This window comes from Oreochromis niloticus, linkage group LG3 (assembly GCF_001858045.2).
Source record: "Oreochromis niloticus isolate F11D_XX linkage group LG3, O_niloticus_UMD_NMBU, whole genome shotgun sequence".
Taxonomy (NCBI): Eukaryota; Metazoa; Chordata; class Actinopteri; order Cichliformes; family Cichlidae; genus Oreochromis; species Oreochromis niloticus.
The window spans coordinates 58,820,355-58,845,210 of record NC_031967.2 but is presented as its reverse complement, the minus strand read 5'-3'; the positions used below and the strand labels follow the sequence as shown (position 1 = coordinate 58,845,210).

The 24,856-nt window shown below is 46.2% G+C and overlaps 1 protein-coding gene across 1 annotated transcript; it reads left to right on the top strand.

Moving 5' to 3' along the window:
• The first annotated feature begins 6,920 nt into the window (after nucleotides 1-6,920).
• Nucleotides 6,921-22,191, top strand: LOC112845991 (uncharacterized protein KIAA0754). The gene is made up of 9 exons (XM_025905174.1): nucleotides 6,921-7,835; nucleotides 8,832-8,913; nucleotides 9,448-9,963; nucleotides 10,678-10,926; nucleotides 17,786-18,018; nucleotides 18,687-19,011; nucleotides 19,103-19,228; nucleotides 20,133-20,459; nucleotides 21,140-22,191. The coding sequence occupies exons 1-9, from the start codon at nucleotides 6,921-6,923 to the stop codon at nucleotides 21,472-21,474; spliced, it is 3,108 nt and encodes a 1,035-aa protein (XP_025760959.1). The 3' UTR covers nucleotides 21,475-22,191.
• Nucleotides 22,192-24,856: the final 2,665 nt, after the last annotated feature.

Genomic DNA, 24,856 nt, shown 5'->3' with positions numbered 1-24,856 from the left:
TCTGACGACATGACTATGTCAGTGTCCTAAAACTACAGCAACTTTATCATGTTAATTTATCATCATCATCATCATCATCGTTTCTTTATATAGCACTTTAAAAACACACAAGGCTGACCAAAGTGCTGAACAATAGAAACATAATAGATACCATAAGAATAATAAATACGATAAAATAATAAACATAGCGAAAACAATAAAATACAAGTAAACACAAGTCAGTCAACCACTGAGTCAAAAGCCAGTAAATAAAAATGTGTTTTCAATCTGGATTTAAAAACCAGCACTGATGTCGACTGCCTAATGTGAAGAGGAAGATTATTCCAAAGCTTAGGAGCCAGGATAGAGATAGATAGAACGCTCGGTCTCCTCTCAGTTTCAGCTGTGATTTGGGGACTGAGGGCAACAGCTGCTCAGCTGACCGGAGCGAGCGAGTGGGGACATAGGGCTTCAGCAAATCAGACATATATACAGGTGCCAGACCATTTAAAGATTTAAAAACCAATAAAAGAACTTTAAAATGAATCCTAAATTCAATTGGAAGCCAGTGCAGGGAGGCCAGGACCGGAGTAATGTGCTCAAATTTCCTTCTACCAGATAAAAACCGTGCCGCAGCTACTGTACTAGTTGCAGGCGTGTCAGAGTGCCCGGTCCAACCCCTATTAGAAGGGAGTTACAATAATCCAGGCGTGAGGTTATAAAAGCGTGGATAACAGTCTCCAAGTCACGCCTTGAAAGAAAAGGTTTAGCCTTCGACAGATGCCTGAGTTGATAGAATGACGATTTGATCACCCCATTCACGTGGCCATCAAAGGTAAGTGCAGAGTCGATTTTTAACCCAAGATTGGTAATTGAGCTCTTCAGGTGAGGAGTCAGAGCAGCAAGGTCAACATCAGGGATATCAGAGGAACGATTCGGGCCAAACAGAATTGCTTCCTTTTTACTTTCATTAAAATTTAAAAAGTTTTGAGCCATCCATGACTTAACATCACTAAGGCAATCAAGCAAGAGTCTAATTGGGGAGCTATCAGAATGACTGAAAGGAAAATAAAGCTGGCAATCATCAGCATATAAATGAAATGAAACTTTATGTTTGCGAAAGATCGCACCCAGTGGCAGGAGATACAATGAAAACAGTAATGGCCCAAGAATAGATCCCTGTGGTACACCCCATGACAGAGGGGCCACAGAGGACGATGACGAGCCCAACTTAACACAGAAGCTCCTGTTTGACAGATATGATTTTATCCACAGGAGAGTCAAGCCAGAAATGCCCACACAATGCTGTAATCGAGAGATCAGCAGGTCGTGATCCACTGTGTCAAATGCAGCAGTCATATCTAGTAGTAAAAGCACTACGTGTTTACCACAGTCTGTCGCTACCAGGATATCGTTCATAACCTTTATGAGAGCTGTCTCTGTGCTATGAAACGGCCTAAAGCTGGACTGAAAAACTTCAAACATTTGAGAATTGTTTAGATAATCCATCAGCTGAGTGTGAACAACCTTTTCCAAGATCTTACTCAGAAAAGGAAGTTTAGAAATGGGTCTAAAATTTGACATTACTGAAATATCTGAGCCTGGCTTCTTAAGTAAGGGATGAATAACTGCATGCTTAAACTCACTTGGTACTTGACCTGACAAGAGGCTGGTATTGATTATGTTCAGAATATGTGGTCCAACAGTAGGAAACACCTCTTTCAGAAAACGGGGATGAACGACATCATTCGGAGAACCACATGGTTTAGCAGTTAACACAAGCTTCTCTAATTCAGGTAGAACAATTGGTTAGAAAGCAATAAGCAAATTTAAACAGGGAACATGCACAGGCGGGCCAACAGAAGATAAAGTGGAGGGTCTCAAACTGGCAACCTTATCCACAAAGAAATTAAGAAACCTATTACACATAACATCAGAAGATTGCAAAAGAAATTTATCATTCAAGTTTTTCAAAGTAAAATGATTCAGCTGATGTTTGCCTCGGGTCTCCTGGCACCGCTTCACAAATATTGCTGTGAAATTTCATTTGTTACATTTTTCTGTGAATATTTAATGAAAGTGAAGAGAGAGGTGAATAGCATGTGTTACAATCAAAGCAGTTTACTAACAGTCACCAGTTCACTTTCCATGGGATCCAGAAGCTGCTGTAAATGTTTCTGACTACAATAAAGTTGTGTCATCAGCAAAGAAGATACACCTCAGAGACATGAGACTGAACATTAACCTGTAATAAATAAACACCGACGGTCCAAGTACCGAACCGTCTTTGGACGAGAGTGCAGAAACACGACTGGGACTCCTTTATATTCTCATCCAGTTGTTTCTGCTTTAACAGCAACGATAAAAGGAGGAAGATCATCAGGGCGCTGCAGCAGCTTCACTCCGAACACTCTAAAATGACCTGTAATGATACCGGCAGGAAACAGTCACAAAGAAACCCAACAGAGTGGAACTGATCTCAGCAGCTGGATGCTCACGTCTATTTTAGCTCTTCTGGAAACAGCTCAGTCAAACCTGAAATGACAAACTGGGACTTCTGCTTTTCATGCACAAACTGCTTCCATCCTGTCCATGACCTGCCTGTGAGGCCATGAACCTGCTGCTGTGATCTCACACACACCTTCATACATCAAGCTATTTTTTGCACAACCCACTGCCATTGTTGCATTTTTCTATTGCACTGTTGTGTCTGTAATATTTTATTCTGTCTTTGTTTTGATTTTTTGCAATTTTTGCACTTTATGTCGTCCTGTGTTGATTGTCTGTTATATGTCATATGTAGCAACATGGTCTTGGAGGAACATTGTCTCATTTCATTGTGTACTGTACCTGGACATGGTTGTGTAACACAGCAATGGGAAAAGACAATATTAATTATTATTAATTAAAGACAATATTAATGGGCCAATAGGTTCGACTATAGAAGCACAGGGATGTGTTTTAATGAGACACAGAGACAGGAATGTAACTCAAAAGAACCAGCCGGCTTTAGTGAAATAAACCATGAGTTTGACAACCACAGGTTAAAGGCGCTTTACAATTGTAGAAAAGAAAACCTACAACAAATGAAAGCAAAGTAAACACATAAACTACTAAAATAGTAACTTTTGATCTCAATGTTGGGACACCCTAGTAACCTGGCTCCTTAACTGTTATAGAAAATAGATTACTCAAATTCAATGTTCAAATAAAGTATCCCAAATAAAACATGTCCAAGGGGTAAAGTCCAAAAATTCCCAGGGTGTGAAAGAAAATAGTTGTGAGAGAATGTCAGTCAGTGGTGTTATGTATAACCAGCTGTGTGTGAAAGTGTGAGTGATACAGTCCTACCACACCACTGTTAGGGTCCCTGGGTCGTCGACCCAGTGTTTTGTGTTTTTGGTTCTTTGATTTTGTTATTTCATTATATTCTAGCTTTGCTTTATGGGTTTTAGGATTATTCTTAGTTTAGGTTCTCTGGGTGGGGTTTTGTTAGAGTTTGAGTGTTCTGGTTTTCTGTCTGTGATCCATAGTTGCTGTCTCCCCTGTCTGCTGTATCCCCACGTCCAGTCAGTGTCTGCCCTGGTCCCACGTCTCTGTTCCCTCTGTTGTAGTGCCTGCATGTGAGTCTGTGTCTTTTGTTCAGTCTGTGTTATGTGTTTCCTGTTTTACTTTGGTCTCTGTCTTATCTCAGTGTGTTCAGTTTATGCTTCCTTGTCTCGTCAGTTCTGATTTCCCCCAGCTGTGCTCTCCTTCTGTCTCATTCCCCTCATTACTTCCCGGTGTATTTAAACCCTGTGTTTCTCTGAGTCAGTGTCGTGTCGTCCCTCATGCTGTGTGGATCTCCCTGTGTCTCACTGTGAGTTTAGTTTGCTTTTGTGTGACTTTCTCCTGCCAGCAAATAAAGCTGAGTTCTTTGTGTTTAAACCTCATGCCTGAGTGCCTGCATATTGGGTCCAACTCCTGCCTGCCACACAGCGACTCATGACAACTGCAAGGTGCAGCAGATCATCAAGAAAGAAGCGAATCTCAGTCTTTCAAAGTGCAGATGGGAAGGCTCGCCATCTAATTCACTGGAGGAATCCGCCTCAGGAACAATCCAGTGTACAAAAAACCTGACCTGTCAACAGACAGGGTCAGCAACTCAAATATTAATTATGCTGTCCTAACTATAATTCACAACTTAGACTTTTGATGACATCATATTTGACATAAATGACAAAAATAAAACGTCTCTGTTATACAAACTATGCATTAATGCAACGTATTGTTAAAACGCTTTTTTTAATTGTAAAACAAACACTTTCCCAATAATATATGAAAACATTAAAACTTACAATCCAACTAAGTAAAGTTATTGCAAATGCGACAATTATAAATCAAAACAATTTAGATAAATTCAGTTACTCAACAATAAAGTGCAAAACAAACTAAAACTAACTGAGACATACAGTATGTGCTCACTGATCTCAGCACATCGTGGCCGAAGACAATGGTATGGTGTCTCTCAGTCGAAATATGTATGGGGTTAGAACAGGGGTGGGCAATCTCAGTCCACGAGGGCCGGTGTCCCTGCAGGTTTTAGATCTCACCTTGGGTCAACACACCTGAATCACATGATTAGTTCATTACCAGGCCTCTGGAGAACTTCAGGACATGTTGAGGAGCTAATTTAGCCATTTAAATCAGCTGTGTTGGTTCGAAGACACATGTAAAACCTGCAGGGACACCGGCCCTCGTGGCCTGAGATTGCCCACCCCTGGGTTAGAATGATGCCACCTTAAAATGAAACTGAAAAAAAATATTGAAACCGAAAAACAATATTGTAACTGAAATAAGTGTACTCTTGTATTGAAAGTGAAAAAAATTGATAGTGAAAAACAATTAATTGAAACTACATCTTTTGTTTCACTTACAATTTTTTTTCAGTTTCAATCTGCTGGCACTGTCTGGGGGCGCACTTGAGGGGCGGAGATTCTGACCTGCATGTATTTGCATACATTATAGAGGCCACTAGTGCTGACCAAGCTGCCATCTTTCTCTCTTCACCTCCTTCAATGGCTGCTTCAATTTCAGGTAGACCCTCTAAACCGCACGTAAGCAACCATTTTTCCTTTCCTTGCTGTCCCACTGGACTGGACATGAGTTTAGTTTTTTTAGCTACATCTGGTGAAGTTGTGGTAAAATGTTAATGTAACCCAGTGTTAATTTGGTTATCTGATATTGTGTGATATTCAGTATATGTATATATCTATATTGGGTGTTCAGTTATAAAATGTTCTTCAATGATTTTGAGGGTTTTTGTATTGCTATTGATTTGCGGCTGCTTTACGACGGTCGACTGGGGTAGTACATCCTAGCGGGAGGGGCTACGAGCTCACATGGCTTGTAGCTGTGCCAGAGAGCAAGCTTGGGTGAGCTAGTGGGTAATATCTCCATCTGCAGTAGCCTTAAAAAGACTATTGTTCGTTCTCCTGCCAGAAGCCTCGCTGCTGTGCTGTCTCGCTGGTGCCATTAAAGGATCGGCGGCTGCCATCCATTCCTCCCGACCTCGAGTATTGGACCGACGTACTTACACACATGTCCGCACTCAGTGCCATACGCATTCACAAAGACTATACAAAATATTTTGGTTATTGTCAAATAGACACTCTCTGATTACAGACTGAGGAGGTTGTAGTGTTACAACCACAGGACTGAGAACAAAAAGACTCTACATAATATGTTCATAAGTGACCATAAGTGGTCATTGAGAAAATATATTTTTTCTCTTCTTGTCTTTGTTTACATTGCATTCCAGGGAAATTTTAAGTTGTTCAGGTTGTAAACATCTGCACTTAGAGTTGGTTAAGTTTCCTTTGGTGTATCAGTGTCAAGCTGATGTCTAAGAGGGTATGTTGAGAAGTGTTAAGGACGTATGTCCATCAATCCTTTAAAGTGTTGGACACCGATGGTAAACTGCCATCAGACCCTAAATAAATTGTCCTCTGCTTGTTATCTTCACTCATTCTTTGGTGAGTAGACGTATTGGTTACATTATCACTCAGCACCTTGAAATTAGCCCCATACAAATAATCATGGAACTTCTAGCTTACTGCCCACTTGAGGGTAAGAAATTCTAATTTATCTACAGGGTAATTCTTTTCACTTTTGGAGAGGCCACGACTAGCATAAGCTACTACTCGAGTCTGTATTTCAGTCTCCAGATGTGCAAAGCTGGTAGAGACAAACCCTAAAAGACTGGCAGCTGTAATTGCAGCAAAAGGTGGTTCTACAAAGTATTGACTCAGGGGGCTGAATAATTACGCTCACCCCACTTTTCAGTTATTTATTTGTAAAACATGTGTCACGATCCTGGGTCCTTTTGACCCAGCGTTTTGTGTTTTCTACCAGTGTCATTTTGGTTCTGTTCTTCCTCCGGTTTAGTGTTGTTCTGTTCTGCCGTCTACCCCTGTGTTAAGTCCGCGTTGCTAGTCTGTGTCTTTGTGTGTATGTGTTTCCTGTTTTATTGTGACGGTCTGTGTCTTATCTCAGTGTGTTCAGTTTACTCTTCCCCTGTCTCGTCAGGTCTGATTACTCCCAGCTGTGCCCTCCTTTTGTGTCTCATTCCCTCGTTATCCTTCTGTGTATTTAAACCTCGTGTCTGCCTCTGTTAGTTGCTGTTTCGTCTGTGTTATTCCCCTCCATTTTCCTGCGTATTCTGGCCGCATTATTCTCCCTGCATCTCCGTTTCATGTTTCAAGGTTTCAGGTTTGTTTTTTGCTTAGCTTTTCCCAGTTTAGTTCATTCTTAGGTTTTGGGTTTTCGCCCACCTCTTCTCCGTTTGTGTCATCCTTTGGTTATTAAAGCTCGCTCACCACTTAAGCAGTCTGCATCTTGGGTCCTTATCTACACTCCACACGTCTGCCACATCGGACGTGACAGCACGAAACAGCCAACACATGGATCCAGCAGACTTACCCGGGGAGAGCGATCTGATGCGAGTCCAACGCCTGGTTGAGTGGATAACCCACACCTCGAATATGAGAGCTAGGATCGTGGGGATAAATGGCATTGAGGAGATCCTCAAAGGAAATCCCTATCTCCGCCAGGTCAGAGGATGTTCGGACTTATTGGCCAACTTGTATGAAGCCCGGGAGGCGGCGCGAGCTTGGGAAATATCGGGCGTCCAGCAGCGACAGCCAACAGCCACCCCGGAGCAGCCGCGTCAGCCTCACCTGCCGGATGCGAGTTTACCCGGCCTGTCGGTGCCGGCTGCGGGGAAGAAACGTCGATCGCGCCGCCGGCGCGCCACCCCACAGCCGGACATTCGGACTTCTACATCGTCGGCTGTGGTGGGTGAGGACTCTTTTTCCGTTATGGATTGTGGAACTGTTTGTTCTGGGGCAGTGTTTTGTGCTGCAGATAGCAATGTAAACAGCTTATCGCCTGCTCAGCCATTCTTAGCTCAGTTAGCTGCCCAGCTGCCACTCTCAGCTCAGTTAGCTGCTACGCAGCCGCTCTCCACTCAGTCTCCAGTGTCAGTCGCTCACTCACCGTCTACTCAGTCTCCGGTGCCACACTCTGCTCAGTCTCCGGTGCCACACTCTGCTCAGTCTCCGGTGCCACACTCTGCTCAGTCTCCGGTGCCACACTCTGCTCAGTCTCCGGTGCCACACTCTGCTCAGTCTCCGGTGCCACACTCTGCTCAGTCTCCGGTGCCACACTCTGCTCAGTCTCCAGAGCTCTCAGCTTCACCCTCAGTGCAGTTTCCAGAGCTCTCAGCTTCACCCTCAGTGCAGTTTCCAGTGCCCCCAGCTTCACCCTCAGTGCAGTCTCCAGTGCCCCTTTCGGCTCAGTTCCCCCCAGTGTCACCTGTAGTTCAGTCTCCAGTGCCTCCAGTGTCACCTGTAGTTCAGTCTCCAGTGCCTCCAGTGTCACCTGTAGTTCAGTCTCCAGTGCCTCCAGTGTCACCTGTAGTTCAGTCTCCAGTGTCACCTGTCGTTCAGTCTCCAGTGCCTCCAGTGTCACCTGTAGTTCAGTCTCCAGTGCCTCCAGTGTCACCTGTAGTTCAGTCTCCAGTGTCACCTGTCGTTCAGTCTCCAGTGCCTCCAGTGTCACCTGTAGTTCAGTCTCCAGTGCCTCCAGTGTCACCTGTAGTTCAGTCTCCAGTGCCTCCAGTGCCTCCAGTGTCACCTGTAGTTCAGTCTCCAGTGCCTCCAGTGTCACCTGTAGTTCAGTCTCCAGTGCCTCCAGTGCCTCCAGTGTCGCCTGTAGTTCAGTCTCCAGTGCCTCCAGTGTCGCCTGTAGTTCAGTCTCCAGTGCCTCCAGTGTCGCCTGTAGTCCAGGCCCCAGTGCCTCCAGTGTCGCCTGTAGTCCAGGCCCCAGTGCCTCCAGTGTCGCCTGTAGTCCAGGCCCCAGTGCCTCCAGTGTCGCCTGTAGTCCAGGCCCCAGTGCCTCCAGTGTCGCCTGTAGTCCAGGCCCCAGTACCGCCTGTAGTCCAGGCCCCAGTGCCGCCTGTAGTCCAGGCCCCAGTGCCGCCTGTAGTCCAGGCCCCAGTGCCGCCTGTAGTCCAGGCCCCAGTGCCGCCTGTAGTCCAGGCCCCAGTGCCGCCTGTAGTCCAGGCCCCAGTGCCGCCTGTAGTCCAGGCCCCAGTGCCGCCTGTAGTCCAGGCCCCAGTGCCTCCAGTGTCACCGTTACTTGTAGTTCAGGCCCCAGGGCCACCTGGTTCACCCGTTCACTCCACGCAGGGAGGAAGTCTTACGTCTTCTCAGTGTACTTTTCAGGGGTTAGCCGCCGTTGGTACAGTTTGCCACTCCAGGGCTCCCCCAGAGGCTAGGTGTCAGGCCCCAGCTAATTCTGGACCCCTGCAGTTTAAGCAGCCCCCTGAGTACCACCTCATGTCAGCGTTGCCTGGGCAGGGCCAGTGCTCTGGGCAGTGCCAGTTGCTTTCATGTGTGCTAGTGGCCTCCATGGCTGCTGGCTTAGTGATGGCTTCTGCTGGAGGGTCCGTGGGACCGCTCCGGCCTTCGTCTCGTGTCTCCGCTGGAGGGTCCGAGGGACCGCTCCGGCCTTCGTCTCTAGTCTCCGCTGGAGGGTCCGAGGGACCGCTCCGGCCTTCGTCTCTAGTCTCCGCTGGAGGGTCCGAGGGACCGCTCCGGCCTTCGTCTCAAGTCTCCGCTGGAGGGTCCGAGGGACCGCTCCGGCCTTCGTCTCAAGTCTCCGCTGGAGGGTCCGAGGGACCGCTCCGGCCTTCGTCTCCTGTCTCCGCTGGAGGGTCCGAGGGACCGCTCCGGCCTTCGTCTCCTGTCTCCGCTGGAGGGTCCGAGGGATCCGTCCAGCCTGCTGCAGCGCCTCCGTCTCCGGCTTCCACGCCGCCGCCAGCTGCAGCGCCTCCGTCTCCGGCTTCCACGCCGCCGCCAGCTGCAGCGCCGCCGTCTCCGGCTTCCACGCCGCCGCCAGCTGCAGCGCCGCCGTCTCCGGCTTCCACGCCGCCGCCAGCTGCAGCGCCGCCGTCTCCGGCTTCCACGCCGCCGCCAGCTGCAGCGCCGCCGCCTCCGGCTTCCACGCCGCCGCCTGCAGCGCTTCCGTCTCTAGCTTCCACACCAGCTGCCGCCTCTTCATTCACGCCAGCTGCAGCGCCTCCGTCTCCGGCTTCCACGCCGCCGCCAGCTGCAGCTTCACCATCCACACCAGCTGCCGCCTCTTCATTCACGCCAGCTGCAGCGCCGCCGTCTCCGGCTTCCACGCCGCCGCCAGCTGCAGCGCCGCCGCCTCCGGCTTCCACGCCGCCGCCTGCAGCGCCGCCGCCTCCGGCTTCCACGCCGCCGCCTGCAGCGCTTCCGTCTCTGGCTTCCATGCCAGCTGCCGCCTCTTCATTCACGCCAGCTGCAGCCTCACCATCTACGCCGCCAGCTGCAGTGCCTTCGTCTCCGGCTTCCTCGCCGTCACCTGCGGCCTCTTCGTCTCCGGCTTCCTCGCCGTCACCTGCGGCCTCATCGTCTCCGGCTTCCACGCCGTCACCTGCGGCCTCATCGTCTCCGGCTTCCACGCCGTCACCTGCGGCCTCATCGTCTCCGGCTTCCACGCCGTCACCTGCGGCCTCATCGTCTCCGGCTTCCACGCCGTCACCTGCGGCCTCATCGTCTCCGGCTTCCACGCCGTCACCTGCGGCCTCATCAGCCTCGCCTGGTCCAGCCTCCGAGTCTTCAGCCTCGCCTGGTCCAGCCTCCGAGTCTTCAGCCTCGCCTGGTCCAGCCTCCGAGTCTTCAGCCTCGCCTGGTCCAGCCTCCGAGTCTTCAGCCTCGCCTGGTCCAGCCTCCGAGTCTTCAGCCTCGCCTGGTCCAGCCTCCGAGTCTTCAGCCTCGCCTGGTCCAGCCTCCGAGTCTTCAGCCTCGCCTGGTCCAGCCTCCGAGTCTTCAGCCTCGCCTGGTCCAGCCTCCGAGTCTTCAGCCTCGCCTGGTCCAGCCTCCGAGTCTTCAGCCTCGCCTGGCCTGGTCCAGCCTCCGAGTCTTCAGCCTCGCCTGGTCCAGCCTCCGAGTCTTCAGCCTCGCCTGGTCCAGCCTCCGAGTCTTCAGCCTCGCCTGGTCCAGCCTCCGAGTCTTCAGCCTCGCCTGGTCCAGCCTCCGAGTCTTCAGCCTCGCCTGGTCCAGCCTCCGAGTCTTCAGCGTCGCCTGGTCCTACCCCGTCGGGGTCCGCAGCTGACTGGCCACCTTTCAGGCCACTGGCCAGGCGACATCGCCGTCGTGGGCGGCCCCCGGACCGCCTCCACCTGGGTCGCCGCCGCTGCCGTCCTCACGGCCGACCCCCTGAACTGTGCCCACGTCGGCGCCGCTGCCGTCCTCACGGCCGGCCCCCTGAACTGTCCGGGCTCCTGGGTTGTCGGCCCCCGGGCCGGCCCCCTGACCTGGGTCCACATCGCCACCGTGGCCTTCCGCACGGTCGGCCCCCGGAACTGTTTGGACTCCTGTGCGGTCGGCCCCCTGGCCGGCCCCCTGAACTTTTCTGTTTTGGACTCTGTTTCCTTGGGCTCCAGTGTGTTTCTTTTGTTGTTTTTTTGGTGCTGGCTCGTGTTTGCTTTTGGTTTTTTGTCCCTCTTGTGCTCCTGTTTTGGTTTTGCCTCGAGCCCTCCGTCCTGGTCCCCCACCGCCCGCCCTGGTCGGGTTGTTTGTTGTTTTGTTTTTTTTTTCTCTCTGGCTGTTTTGTTTCCTTGTTGGGCTGTCTGGGGCCAGCCTTTGACGGGGGGTACTGTCACGATCCTGGGTCCTTTTGACCCAGCGTTTTGTGTTTTCTACCAGTGTCATTTTGGTTCTGTTCTTCCTCCGGTTTAGTGTTGTTCTGTTCTGCCGTCTACCCCTGTGTTAAGTCCGCGTTGCTAGTCTGTGTCTTTGTGTGTATGTGTTTCCTGTTTTATTGTGACGGTCTGTGTCTTATCTCAGTGTGTTCAGTTTACTCTTCCCCTGTCTCGTCAGGTCTGATTACTCCCAGCTGTGCCCTCCTTTTGTGTCTCATTCCCTCGTTATCCTTCTGTGTATTTAAACCTCGTGTCTGCCTCTGTTAGTTGCTGTTTCGTCTGTGTTATTCCCCTCCATTTTCCTGCGTATTCTGGCCGCATTATTCTCCCTGCATCTCCGTTTCATGTTTCAAGGTTTCAGGTTTGTTTTTTGCTTAGCTTTTCCCAGTTTAGTTCATTCTTAGGTTTTGGGTTTTCGCCCACCTCTTCTCCGTTTGTGTCATCCTTTGGTTATTAAAGCTCGCTCACCACTTAAGCAGTCTGCATCTTGGGTCCTTATCTACACTCCACACGTCTGCCACATCGGACGTGACAACATGTTTGGAATCATGTATGATTTTCGTTCCACTTCTCACGTGTACACCACTTTGTGTTGGTCTTTCACGTGGAATTCCAATAAAATTGATTCATGTTTGTGGCTGTAATGTGACAAATGTGGAAAAGTTCAAGGGGGCCGAATACTTTTGCAAGCCACTGTAGATGAAATTCAACAGTCAGAAAATCTGTGTCAGGCGCCCTCCTCGTCAGCACCTGAAGCAGGCTTCTGCAGGGTACTGGATCCCTTCATGCCTTGAACTCCCACAGCCCTCATTTCATAGTGTTTATTGTATCCCAGCACCTGCCACAGTCATTAGCTTCACTAAGTAGACTTCATAACAGTAGTCATTCAGCTTTCTTCTCAGCCCAGTGCCCACCATAGACATTCTAGTTCCTAGTATGCATTTCTGCCCTCAGCATCTACATCTTCTGCCTGAGTTGAATCTGTTTTGGGTCCAATCTGCTAATAAGGCTCATGCCATGACAGTTAGGCTTAAGTTCAGTTTCATTCTAGTTTTGTTTAATATAATTATTAGAATTAATATAATAATATAAAGTTCAGTATAATTTCTGATTTGATTGATTGATTGAAGCATTTATCTGTCACTTGCATTTGCCTGCAGTGAAACTGGATCTTTTCCAACCGTACATTCAATACACAAACATCACAATGGTGAAACAGATCAGAACAGGTAGCATAGAGAAAACAATGAAATGATTAACACAGAAGGAAGTGGAAAAAGAAACTCTGCTCATCCTGATCCCTAATAGGGGATTCGAATGAGAACAGAGAACAAAAACTCCTCAGCACGAAAAGCAAGACAAGTAAAAGGGAAATATGCCAACATACACAGCAGCATCAAGGACTGCAAACTCTGTGCATCCTAAAGTGATGCTGAACCTTGTTGTACATCGGATAGGAGGCAAGCATGGGAGGCGTTGGATTTGGGGAGGGGGGTGTGAGCGCGTGTCTATGTCAGTGTACATCTGTGCGTGTCTGTGTGTGTCCCATGTTCAGCTGAGAGGAAGTGTCACCACGTTCGGTTAAGTGAAGGTCAACATTCTCCAGTGGCCTTGAAGGAGGGATAAAGACTTCCAAACAGTCCTGCTATCAGTGGAGAATTTTGCTGTTCCAGTCAGCTTCGACCTTGGCAGCTGGCATCAGTGGGATAGTCATGTGAGTGAAGATGGTTGTTGTTTGGTTTTAGTGCGAACAACTGCATCCAATTTTTACAGTTGGTCAAATGTCCGTCACTGGTCACAAGTTCTCTCAATTTCATTGCAGAGCCATGAGCTTCTCCAAAATCTTGTCCATATGCATTCAATAAACAGTTTGAGTACTCACAGCCCTGCCCATCCTCTATCATGTTGGCCACCTTGTATCAAAGAACAAGAAGCAAAAGCTTCTTGTTCTTCGATAAGCCAGGGCCAAGTCAGCTCCGATCAGCCAGAACTCTGCTATCGTGGTTCTGAATAGGTAGATGTCGTTCAGTGTCCTCCATTGAGAGTCTCGCCAGATAAACGATGTGACCAACCATCAAGTATCTGGCAGCAAATATCTCGGCTTCTCATCTAGAAGAGGGTGTTAATTTCGTTACCGGACCAGTTGATCAAATCCATTATTCTTTAGGTTTTACAGAACAAGACTGACAGACTCTTTGAGGGTTAGAGTTAGACAAGACCAGACAAGGACATGAAGTTAAGCAGGAAAGATAAGGAAGGGAGAGGGTGAGAGATGCGTCCGAGCTGAAGAGTCTATTTACTATTACTAGAGTCCATAAGTCGTTTCTCGTCTTCTGTTTCACGTGTTTCTTGTCTGAATGTTTCATGTTGTTAAGCTTGTGTATCATGTCTACATATGTGTTTCCTGTTTTATTTTGAAGAGTTGGGTGTCTCCATGTTCAGTGTGTTTCATTTTAGTTCCCCTGTGGTGTCATTAGCAATGTTCCCTCTAAGCTGCGCACGTGCGCAATTGTGCACTGCTGGCACGGTCTCTGTGCAGAAAAAATCTGCGTTGCGCACACAAAAAAAATTCTAACCTGAATTGAAATTAAAGTAATATGTTAACAATTCTGTTTTGCAGTGTTAGTCAGTGAGTGACTGGCTGCTCCTGTATGGGATTAGAACGATGCCACCTTATCCCATAGTCCAGCCAATGATGCGATTCACATTCGTATATACGCAGCTAATCAACGTCGTTGACAGGCTATGACAGCGTCCTTATGTGCCGACACCGGTGTTTTAGCTAGCAAAGCGGCGTGGCTGATGTGCAGTGAAGCCACGTTAATGACAACGTGTACAACCATTGGAGATGTGAGCAGGACAGACGGAACAATTGACGGAAAAGTGTGGACTTTATATCAGTTTTTAAATTGTGTTGATCGGCCACGTAAAACCAGAGTTATGATAAAAATATTTGCAATGTTTGGTTTTCTTCCTGAATACTGTCGTTGTTTATATTTACTACGGGAAGAAACGGTAAAAACGGTGATTTATAAGAAAAAAGGCTCGAAAGCCTGTGAGCAAAGACGAAACCAAAAAAACCCCACCCTTTCCTATTGGTGGAAAAATGTACCATGTCGACCAATCAAAACATGGCATTTAGTTGTTTAGGAAGGGGGAAGTTTTAGGAGTGACGGCGGTGTTTTGAGATGTGAGAGATTTGAGACGTTTAGCGCAAATCTTGTGTAGTTAGTGTGTAGTGTAGTCAATAGTTTTGTTGTGTGTCAGAACAATGAGGCGACTGCTGAATGTTACAGGTGTTACAGCAGTGATACATCTCCTGTTGTCAGGCCTGCAGGTATGAACCTGTTGTTCTCCTTTATCTCATAGTGGACAGAAATTATTTTTTGGAGTGGCACAAATAATTTATGTGGCATCAAATTTGATGCAGAACAGCTGATTGTTCTGTAAATAGTTTGAAATGTTTGTTTAAAAAACACTTTGGGTGCATTTTAGGTAAACAGCTGCAAAAAACTTTGTTGTTTGCAAAACTGAGTTACTTTTTTGAAGAAGTAACTATATAATTAATTGCCCAACATTGGTCATTATATACTGTATTTTGCAGACTGAGTTACAGACTCTCTCCCAGACCACAGACTCATAATACAAGTCAGAGCTTTATTTAAAAAAAAGAAAGTTGTGTTTTAAAAATTGGAGTTCAAGTTATTTTTACTTCCAATAGTGTTAACATGCTACACAGGTCATGAACAAGATTTTCTTACATTTTCATTGTAAGTGGGCTAAAGCAGTTAATTAAAAGTAGTCTAACATAAATGTAAATGCTGTAATGTGATTATTTTATAAACCATGTAACTTGGATGGATTAGATGCTGGCGTGACCACAGTGCACTCGTCTGATGTTGCTCACAGTGGTCCAAGGGACGCTCAGGGAGTTTGTGTGTTCAGACACATGAAACATTAGAGGGAACATTGGTCATTAGGTGTATTCCAGTCAGCTGTTTCCTCATGTGTTTCTACTTCCCCTGATCACCTCCTTGTGTGCATTTAGTCTCTGTGTTTTTGTTCATTCCTTGTCAGGTTGTCTGTTTTGTCTTCATGCCTAGTCACATCACATCATAGAGCTTTTCACTGTTCAGGTTCATGTTTGGATTATTTCATAGTTACATTGTTGCATGTTCCTGTTCAGTTTCACTTTTGATCAGCTGTAAAACTGCCTGTTTCAGTTTAAGCATTGTTTTAAATAAATTGCATGCTCAAAAAAAATGTTTTCTCCCATTTCTTCTTGTTGCATGTTGAAGCTCTACTTGGAACCTTGTTAAGATCCAACCATGCAAAACATGATTTTTTGACATTTTTCAAGCAGTCTTAAACTTTTGATCAGGACTCTCAGATAATTTTAGCTTTCAGAGCCTCTGAACAGCTTATTACTGCACATTTTCCCTCTTTTCTCTGTCTCTTTCTCTTTATCACTCTGTCTCTTTCTTCTTGATAATCTGCCCCTCCCAACCTGTCAGCTCAATCATATTATTAACATTAACATAATATTTATTCACATACAGGATAAATAAACTGACAAAGCATTCAGATCATAATTCTCCTTCTAAAGCTGCTGAACAGGACAGAAAAAACAACAATAATAATAAATCTCAAACTAAAAATCAATTATTTTTAACCCTTGCTTGAAAATGAAAGTGAAAGTAAACTGGTGTTTGTGCAGCAGTCTCTGGGAGTGTCTGCAGTGCTGCTGCATGTGTCTGACTGAGGATCAGATTTAACAGGACTTTGCAGGATGAAGATGCCACTGATGCTGATGCTCGTCTTACTCGGTAAGAAAGCTGCTCTGATACTCTGTATGCATGTACACACACACACACACACACACACACACACACACACACACACACACACACACACCCACAGGTTATTATATATGCAGTGCACTGATGTCTGCTCTCTGTGTCCTGCTGAATGAAGCCCTCCCTGCTCGGGTCGATGCAGGGCGGATCCCACCACATGGCTCAAATAACTGAAAACTATGAAGCTTAGTGAGGTTTTAGCTCATCATGAATAAAGCACTGACACACCCTGTTTCATGTCACAGTGGCATCTTTTACATATTTGTCAGCTTCGTTCAGATCATTCTGATTAATTTTGCATTAATTATTGTAAATATACAAATGAAACCTTACTGATTGTTTTTCATCAGAACCCAACACAAAGCTAAATTCTGCTTCATCATCTCCACACTGCACTTTGCTCTAAAGGAAATTCGCTGTGTGTGTGTGTGTGTGTGTGTGTGTGTGTGTGTGTGTGATTATCTAGTATGACATAATCACAGACACGCATACAATGTAACTGTTTTGGTTGTGCTGCATGAAAGACGAGTGTGTATTGGGGAGGTTGAGTCATTCAGGTGAACTCTCCCCTTACATTAACTGTTACTGTACCACCTTAATAAACCACGTGCTTAAGACTCTGCGTGAAAGTTAAAATATCTATGTTCAGTGCAGATAGATATATAGTGTATATAGTTATATAGTAGGGGTTCAACAATACTCGTATCGATATTGAACCGTTCGATACAGTGCTTTCGGTTCGGTACGCATATGTATCGAACAATACAAAATTTTTAATTTATTTTATCAACTTTTCTTCTAACGATGCTGTCTGTGTTGAGAGCTCAGTGGATCTGCGTTCGACTACTCCGCCTAGGCTGCACTGTCGAGTGCAGATCCACTGAGCTCAACGCAAGCTAGCAAGACAGAAGCTAAGCTCGTTGCAACATGGCAACTGCCTCAACGCTACCTGAAATTGAGCCTCCCCCACCCTCATTCAGATCTGGCGTTTGGAACTATCTTGGTTTTCATGTGAAGCATGACCCTGAAGCGCGTCATGGACAAAAGTAAAATAGTATGTCAGATGTGCCATGCAATGCTCAATTGGTGGGAACTAGTGTGTTAGCGCAGTTAGCTTCTTAACGTGTTGACGCCGTTGTTCCAGATTAACTGGGGTTTAGATTAACTGGCGTTGGTCGAACAGATGTGTGGTAGTCTTGCGTTTCAGGAGCTTCTACCGACAAACCAGTAAAAAAAAACCACCAAATGGGTCATCTGTAACACTTCTGAGGTTATCTCAAACACACTCCGTCAGTCTTGATGCTGTTGAACAACAAAATGTTTAAAAATGTCGCAAGTTTACCTGGTGATATCCTCATGCATGACGCGATCACGAAAACAGCAAACAATTAACACCACACCGATGTTGTTCACAGGACAGCAAGAGTAAACGATCGGGAGACTCTAGTCGTCGTTATCGTCCCTCTCGCACGTTTTATTTCTCCGGTTTCAGCGTTTTTGCTTCACAACTAAAGCTTGGAGTTTACTTTGTGTGCACTAACATGGACTCGAATCAACCAGCGCCGCCTCTGGCCAAGTGCCACAGCCTACAGCCAGATCAACTTGTGACACACATCTGCAGCACGTTTGAATTCGTTTCATGCATAACACATTTGTACCTTTCAATTGTGTCTGCCAGGCTGCCGGTGGGGGCGGCGGCGGTGTCGGCCAGGACTGGATCTGAGCCGCCAGACTCGCGATCCTTTGCGCGCGACGCTCAACCCGGTCCTCCAGCTCTTCCTGCCAGCGCCTCAACACTGCCGTCTGCTCCTGCTGTGCGGCCACCATCTCGGCCACCATTTTAGTCAGCTCCTTCCCCGGCTGGCCCAGTTGCGGGTCTGCTGTGTCCCCATCCTGGGTTTCGGCACCACTGTAACAAACCCACAGCGGACCCGCGTGCATGTTCATGCTTTGCAGCATTCTTTATTTATAGGCAAACACACACAGAGCTGCAGCTCTCTCCTGCTGCCAGCTCAACATCACCAACACCGACACCACAGGACCCAGTATAGTATTTAATTCGGCGGGGCGTGATTCCGGATGCCGTGCAGGTGCGTCCGCCTCCTCTGCACGGCACCGCAGGCCACGTCCCGCCACAATGACAAATTAAAAAGGCATGAACATTTTTTGTATCGAAAAAATATCAAATCGTGACACCAAAGTATCGAACCGAACCGTGAATTTTGTGTATCGTTGCAGCCCTATTATATAGGTACACATGTCATACACAAATCCACCACAAAATGTTCCAGCATGGACAGCATCAGAGATGTGTCCATCAGAGGGACGGCTCAGAGTCAGACAGGCTGACATGTTTGCACATGTGCAGAAGATGTCTGCTTCTACTGAGTCACTCACTTTCCTGGTTGTTGACTCAGTCGGCTCCTCTTTACCTGTTTAGTTCATCTGTGAACCATCAGGAAAAACTTTGGAACTTTACCTGATGTCCCGAGTCTCTCAGCTGTTACAAAATCACAGCACTCACCTGCTTTATATTTTTATCCTCAGGTTCCCAGCATGCCTCAGGGGTGGAGGTGGAGGTGGAGGTGTATGAGGGGGTGGAGTCTGTCCTGCTGCCCTGTCAGGTACAAGCTGATGTTACCATTGACTCCACAGCAGCAGTGTGGGACCGTGAGGAGCTCAAGGACCCAACAGTCCACGTGCGTCTGCCGAGTGGTGACGATTTTAAAGATCAGAACATTCGTTACTTCAGTCGAACATCACTGAGAGCCGACGCTCTGCTGACTGGAGACCTCAGCCTCACACTGAGGAACCCCACAGTCTCTGACAGTGGAAACTACACCTGCACATACCGCAAGTATGGACAAGATCGGAACAAGACCTATGTAGACCTGAAGGTCACAGGTCAGTGCTGTCAGGTCAGATGCATGCTAATGGGGATTTATAACAAATCTGTTGGTTAATGTTCAGGTTGTTTATTTTGTGTCGATTACAGAACTTCCTCCTCGTTCTGCAGTCTGGTTTAAAGTCCTCTCAGGTGTCCTGGTTCCTGTGGTTCTTCTGGCTGTTACGTTTGGTGCATGTCTGTTTTGTAGATACAAAAAGTTAAAGAACAAAGAAGGTGAGTGTTTTATTGGACCATCTGATGAAATATCAGAACCTTGAAGGTAATCAGCAAAGTTTGATTTGGTGATTTGACAACACCATAGCTGACGTCTCTGTCCTGAATGAGTTGTTGGTGATCTTTATATCACTGATGGTTACCAAGAACTGTTAGATCATAGTTATCCTGTACAGGAAGTCTGGACTGACTCTTTGTTTGAAGGGCCAAAGTTTCTGGTATTATCATTACAGGCTAACAGACACTAACTAAAGCTGGTAGTGAGGAGATGCGCTGAGCTCTAAGTGTCTGCAGGAGTGTCCATCCTGTTATCCACTGATGATGCAACTGACTGATAACAGTTAGGTGAAATCAATAACCACACCTGTTAATTTCAGCTCTCCTCTAATGTTCCTTCTCTTGGTAAAATGGATTAGTCTAATAATAGTGGTTAAAGAAAAAAAGGCCCCATTGATAGAAAAAGCTGTGACAACCATTAAAGAAGCAAATCTCCAGGCTAGAAGCTCCAGAAAACACAGAGTAACATCATGACAGCAGGTCCATGTGTTACCCTGTCTATGGTTTACTGTAAGTGCAGTCAGATGTGTGATGAAATGAGTGTTACAGAAACACTCAGACTGTGTCCACCTCTCCCTCGAGCTTTTAGACTCTTCACAGCTTTGACTCGAGTGAAACCATGAGACACTGAAAGCTTTGACTCTGGTTGTTTCTGACAGACACATTCAGTTCAGCTCTGCTGCTGATTGGACACCAAACACAGCACAGTCTCTTCATGGAGCAAAGAAACACGTTTCAGACTGGAACCAGTCCAACGTGTTTTACTGTAAATATTTCACTTCATCCTGTCAAAGGAAGTTTGCAGCTGATGCTGTGCAGCTCATGTTGTGCTTGGTTGTCCTTTCAGTTCGTGAGGTGGAGGTGGGTTCAGGTGTGGAGTTTGCCAAGCTGCCCTGCAAAGCCACAGTTCACCTGTCTAAGGTAAATAAAGTCGTGTGGAAGGACAGAGATGGCAGGATAGTCCACGTGTATCAGAAAGACTCTGAGCAGCCTGAAAAACAGCACAGACGTTACAGGAACCGAACAGAAATGAATGAAGACCCGCTGAAGACTGGAGACCTCAGTCTGACACTGAAATACCCCACACACACAGACAGAGACACCTACACCTGCACCGTCTACGGCAGGGAGGGAAAAGTCCTGATGGAGAAAAAAGTGGAGCTGAAAGTCGAAGGTCAGTGCAGCAGATGATCCTTATTAACAGTTCGTGTTTGATAAGTCAGTGGTTTGTAATGATTGAAGTAATTTGTGGGAGAGAAACTGGTGAATGTCAGCAGTTAATGTATCAGCCAGGCTCAAAGATAAGTTTGTGGGAAACTGTAAATTTTATTTATTTTTTGTAGTGGTTCAGATATTGTGAAGACGTTCATGAGATAAGATGAGTGTAAGAGAATTAGACATAAGACTTCAGAGCTCTGACTCTATCAGCCTGGCTACAGTGTTGCAAAAAAAAAACCAAAAAACCCTGAGCTTGTTCACAATGTTTTAAAATGAGATGAGTGATGAGAAACTTTACAACAGCAGCAGGTGTCTGCAGAGAGGTGTGTGAGCCTGAAACATCCTGGTCTCAGTGTTGCATACAGATTTCCCTAAATGCTTCTTCCAAAGCTGGATAGATGCTGTCTCTCCTCATCAGAGCAGTTTTCCCAGAATCTAAGAGACCCACATCATGTCTACACACGACAGCCAGTGGTTTAAGGATCACGCTGGGCTATGAACAGGCTGTAAACATTTTATGTTGATTCAGCTTTTATGAAAAAACATAAAAACTGGTGGATTAAATAAAAACATAAAGTCCATGACTGGTGTGTCATCAATAACAAGTAAAATATTATATGTTTCTTGTCCTCTCAGAGTGTCAGCTGGTGGCGAAGGAGGAGGGGGCGGAGTCTGTCTCTCTTCCCTTTCAAACCACAGACAACCTGCCTGGCGACAGTGAAGTGGTGTGGAAATGTTATGAACCAGAATACAGGAAGGTCTACGTGTATGAGAACGGCTCTGATTGGCCTGACAAACAGGATGACCATTACAAAGGTCGCACTGAGATGAATGAAGACCCTCTGAAATGTGGAGACCTCAGTCTGACCCTGAGACACCCCACAGTGGGAGATGCTGGGAGATACGGATGTGAGGTCAACAGCAAGGAGGCCTGGAGATACAAGAGGGTGCGGCTCACAGTTAAAGGTTAGTTAGTTAATTCATGTTTGTTTGTTTGTGTGTGTGTGAGGTGTGACTCTTCTGTTTCCTCTGCAGGGAAATAAACAGAGGCCATCAGGATCAGCTCCACTGATCCATCTGCTCTGATCACTGATCAATCAGTTTGATGTGTTTGTTTGATTATTGATGAGTGAAGGACATCAGTGAACAGACGGTGCTGAAGTGGAAGATGCTGTCAGCTGCTAGTGAGGCCTGTTTAAGCCTGTTGTGTCCCATGTGTCTGTTCTCAGTATGATCACACAGCTAATGTATAAACTCCTACAAACCTGTGTTCTTGGAAAGTGCACTGTTGGCTGTTTCTGTAACTCTGACCAAATATAAGATGTGTCAGCGTCATGTGGAGTAAACGTTAACAATACTGTGTGTATCTGTGGATGGTTTGTGGCTCGGCTGCAGGCGAGGGGAGGGGCACCGGGAAGGCTGGCGGGCACAGCTGAGATCCATCGCTGACCACACCTTTTTAGGAGCAGTGGGTGGAGCATGCTGGACACAGCTGTGTGAGTGAAAATGTCTCAGAGCAAAATAAAAATGAGTTTGTCAGGAAACCTGTTCAGTTATCAGGTGTTTGTGTCACAGTGTCTGATGTAACAGCTGCCAAATACAAGACATCGTTTTCTCTTCGTCCAGCTCAGGGTTAAGTGGGGGAGGCTGTCATAGGGTAAAAGGTGGGGCACCCCCAGTTACTGCCACCCACAGACTACGTCCACATACACAAAAATAATCATTCCCAGCTGTATTTCATATCTGCACTTGTGGAGATTCAAAGGTTCAAATACAGAACTGCAGACTGGTGGCTGCTGTCAAATACAGCTGACACCAACATAATGAGTTCACCTCGTGCCCACTAGAGGCCAGCAAAGTGAACCACAGAGGGAGCCAAACACTCGAGCGGTCCCACTGAGAGAAGCAGAACACTCAGCTCCTGTTTGCAGTGTTTCACAGGTGTTCCTGAACGCATCACTGTGATCCTGAAGAAAAGTTGAAACTCTCTTTTCCTGGGAGGATTTCTGCAGCTGATCCCAGATAATGAACTAACACAGATCCAAACATGAGTTTGATATGAGTCTTTGAGTCTGTCCTGTCTGTGGATGATGGGACTGAAATCGTTTACAATTTAAAAATCAGGGAAGAAGAAAGTAATGATCTCATAGGAGGAACACGGCGGGTCTGTGTACCGCGCTGGAACGATAGCGCTGTGCAGGATGGCTGCTGTGTTCGCTTCGGATGACTACTCACCCCCACCCAACCCTGTGGCTTGTCATGTCTCTCACAATGTTGTGCTGTGGACATTTATGTGCTTTTGTGCAGAGGAGTTTTTTTGTTTCCTGTTCCCATGCTGTCCTACCATGCACAGCATGAGCAGAGGTCTCTGTTTTTCCTCTTGTACTTTCCCATTGTAGTGCACATTTCAGTGTTTTTTCTGTAACGCTACCGATCTCCGACTTGTATCCCCATGTAATGTCTGTGCTGTGTGTGTAACGTCGGAGGGGGTCCCATTTCACTGCAGGGCAACCTCCATGTGACGAATAAAGCTTTGATTGATTGATAAATGAAACAAACAAAATCTCAAGATGACTGAGAAAAAACATCAAATGTTTAAACTGAGAAAATGCATTATTAAAAAAGGCTTAGCTTATTTGAACCTGAAGGCAAACATGATAACAACTCCATGTTTTATATGAATAAAAACACAAGTGGCCTTTTCTTGAGGGTGTTTTTCTTTGTGTGTGTGTGTGGAGTCCTGTCTGTGCCCCTCAACAATAATATTTAACTATTAATCACAATTTTGTTAAATAAAATGACCTGGATCGCAGCAGTCACATGACTACCATTAACCAATGATCGCCCTTAACGGCAGAGTGCACTGGTTACGAGGTGGGAGCGAGCTCACAAAGAGCACGCACAGTTTTTACTTCATGGGTTTTGCAGAGCTGTAGGAGAAACACAAATAAACTGGGAGACACAGACTGATGCAAAGGAAACCAGTAAGTAGGTGTACAGCGTGGCAACTGACGAATTGAAACAGACGAGCGTGCTGTGTGTGTAATAGTGCGACAAACATTACCTGCACAGGTGTGATGCTCATTAGCTGCCAGCTCACTGGGTACAGCAGTCAGGGCTCTGTAGGTCTGTGCACCGGTTTAGGGAACATATTTAGTTTTACACCCCCACCCCCCCACCCACCCCTTTCTATGCATATGCACATTATTATAATTATAATATTAGAAGAACATACATTAAGAAACAGATTAGATTTATACTTCAAATATGACAAAAAGCTGATTTTACAGCAGCAACATTTTGTAAATCTACAGCTTAAATATTTTATAAGCATAATTAAGTAATAGATCAATACAATAGCAAATTGTTCTCAGATGGACAGCAAGTGGAGAGAAGATGGAAGGAGGAAGAGAGTCAGACAGTATTTCACAGGCAGAGTTTATTTTTCACATTTTTTGTTGCCTTGTGTTTCCAAGTGCTGTCACCAATCTTTGGATTTTATCATTATCTCATAACACTTGTTTAATCAGCTCCCATCTCTCCTGTGGACTCTTTAATGTCTCAGTCTCAGACCAACAGCTCTGCCCTCCAGCAACATTGTACCCATCAGGTAAAACACAGGCTATGTTTGCTCTGCACGGCCCTGCCTCTGAGGAGTAATCTAAGGGTGTGAGGGGAAAGGACAAAAGAATATTGAAATATCTTTTCTACCATTGAAAAAACAAAGTCAGATTTTTGTTTTCAGAATTTCAACTTCCTGATTCATCTTCTTCCAATTATCTGGTCGTGTTCTCTAAGTAGAGAAGCCCAGACCTCCCTCTTCCCAACACCACCAGTCCACCCGAGAGATATAATCCAGCAGGTCCTCACCCAGGAAACAGAGAAAACAACACCGAAAGAATAAATGAACTCTAATCAATATATTACCTGTAAATTAAGTCAAAATGTTTTGATAATAACCCAAACTTTTGACTTATGAATGGGAAAAAGTTAAAGCCTTTTTGTCCCACGTTGTTTGAACAGTTCGGTCCACGAGACATGATAGGAGGCTGATATTAATAAAGTTAAACCTGTTGGAAAGAAACATGCAGTAAAAACTTGTGTGAGTTAAAAGATTTATAAATATGACAAATTTATCACCAACACACGGGAGAATCTGATGGACTACAGTCAGGTATGATTATTACAGTGGAGTAAACGAATGTTTACTGGCAGTTGTAGTTTTTATTCGTTCAGCTGATGGTGTTTCACAGTTTGAGAGCAACAATGAGCACAAAGACAGAATTCAGACAGGCTTGTCCTTGATACTGTAATACATTCAGTAATCACATTACAGTCACAGTCATGTTCTTA

Coding starts and splice junctions, on each gene's coding strand:
- LOC112845991 (XM_025905174.1), top strand. CDS start 6,921: ATGGATCCAGCAGACTTACCCGGGGAGAGCGATCTGATGCGAGTCCAA. Junction 9,964..10,677: donor ACCTGCGGCCTCATCGTCTC/CGGCTTCCACGC, acceptor GCCACCTTTCAG/GCCACTGGCCAGGCGACATC. Junction 10,927..17,785: donor CCGGAACTGTTTGGACTCCT/GTGCGGTCGGCC, acceptor TGTGTCTGCCAG/GCTGCCGGTGGGGGCGGCGG.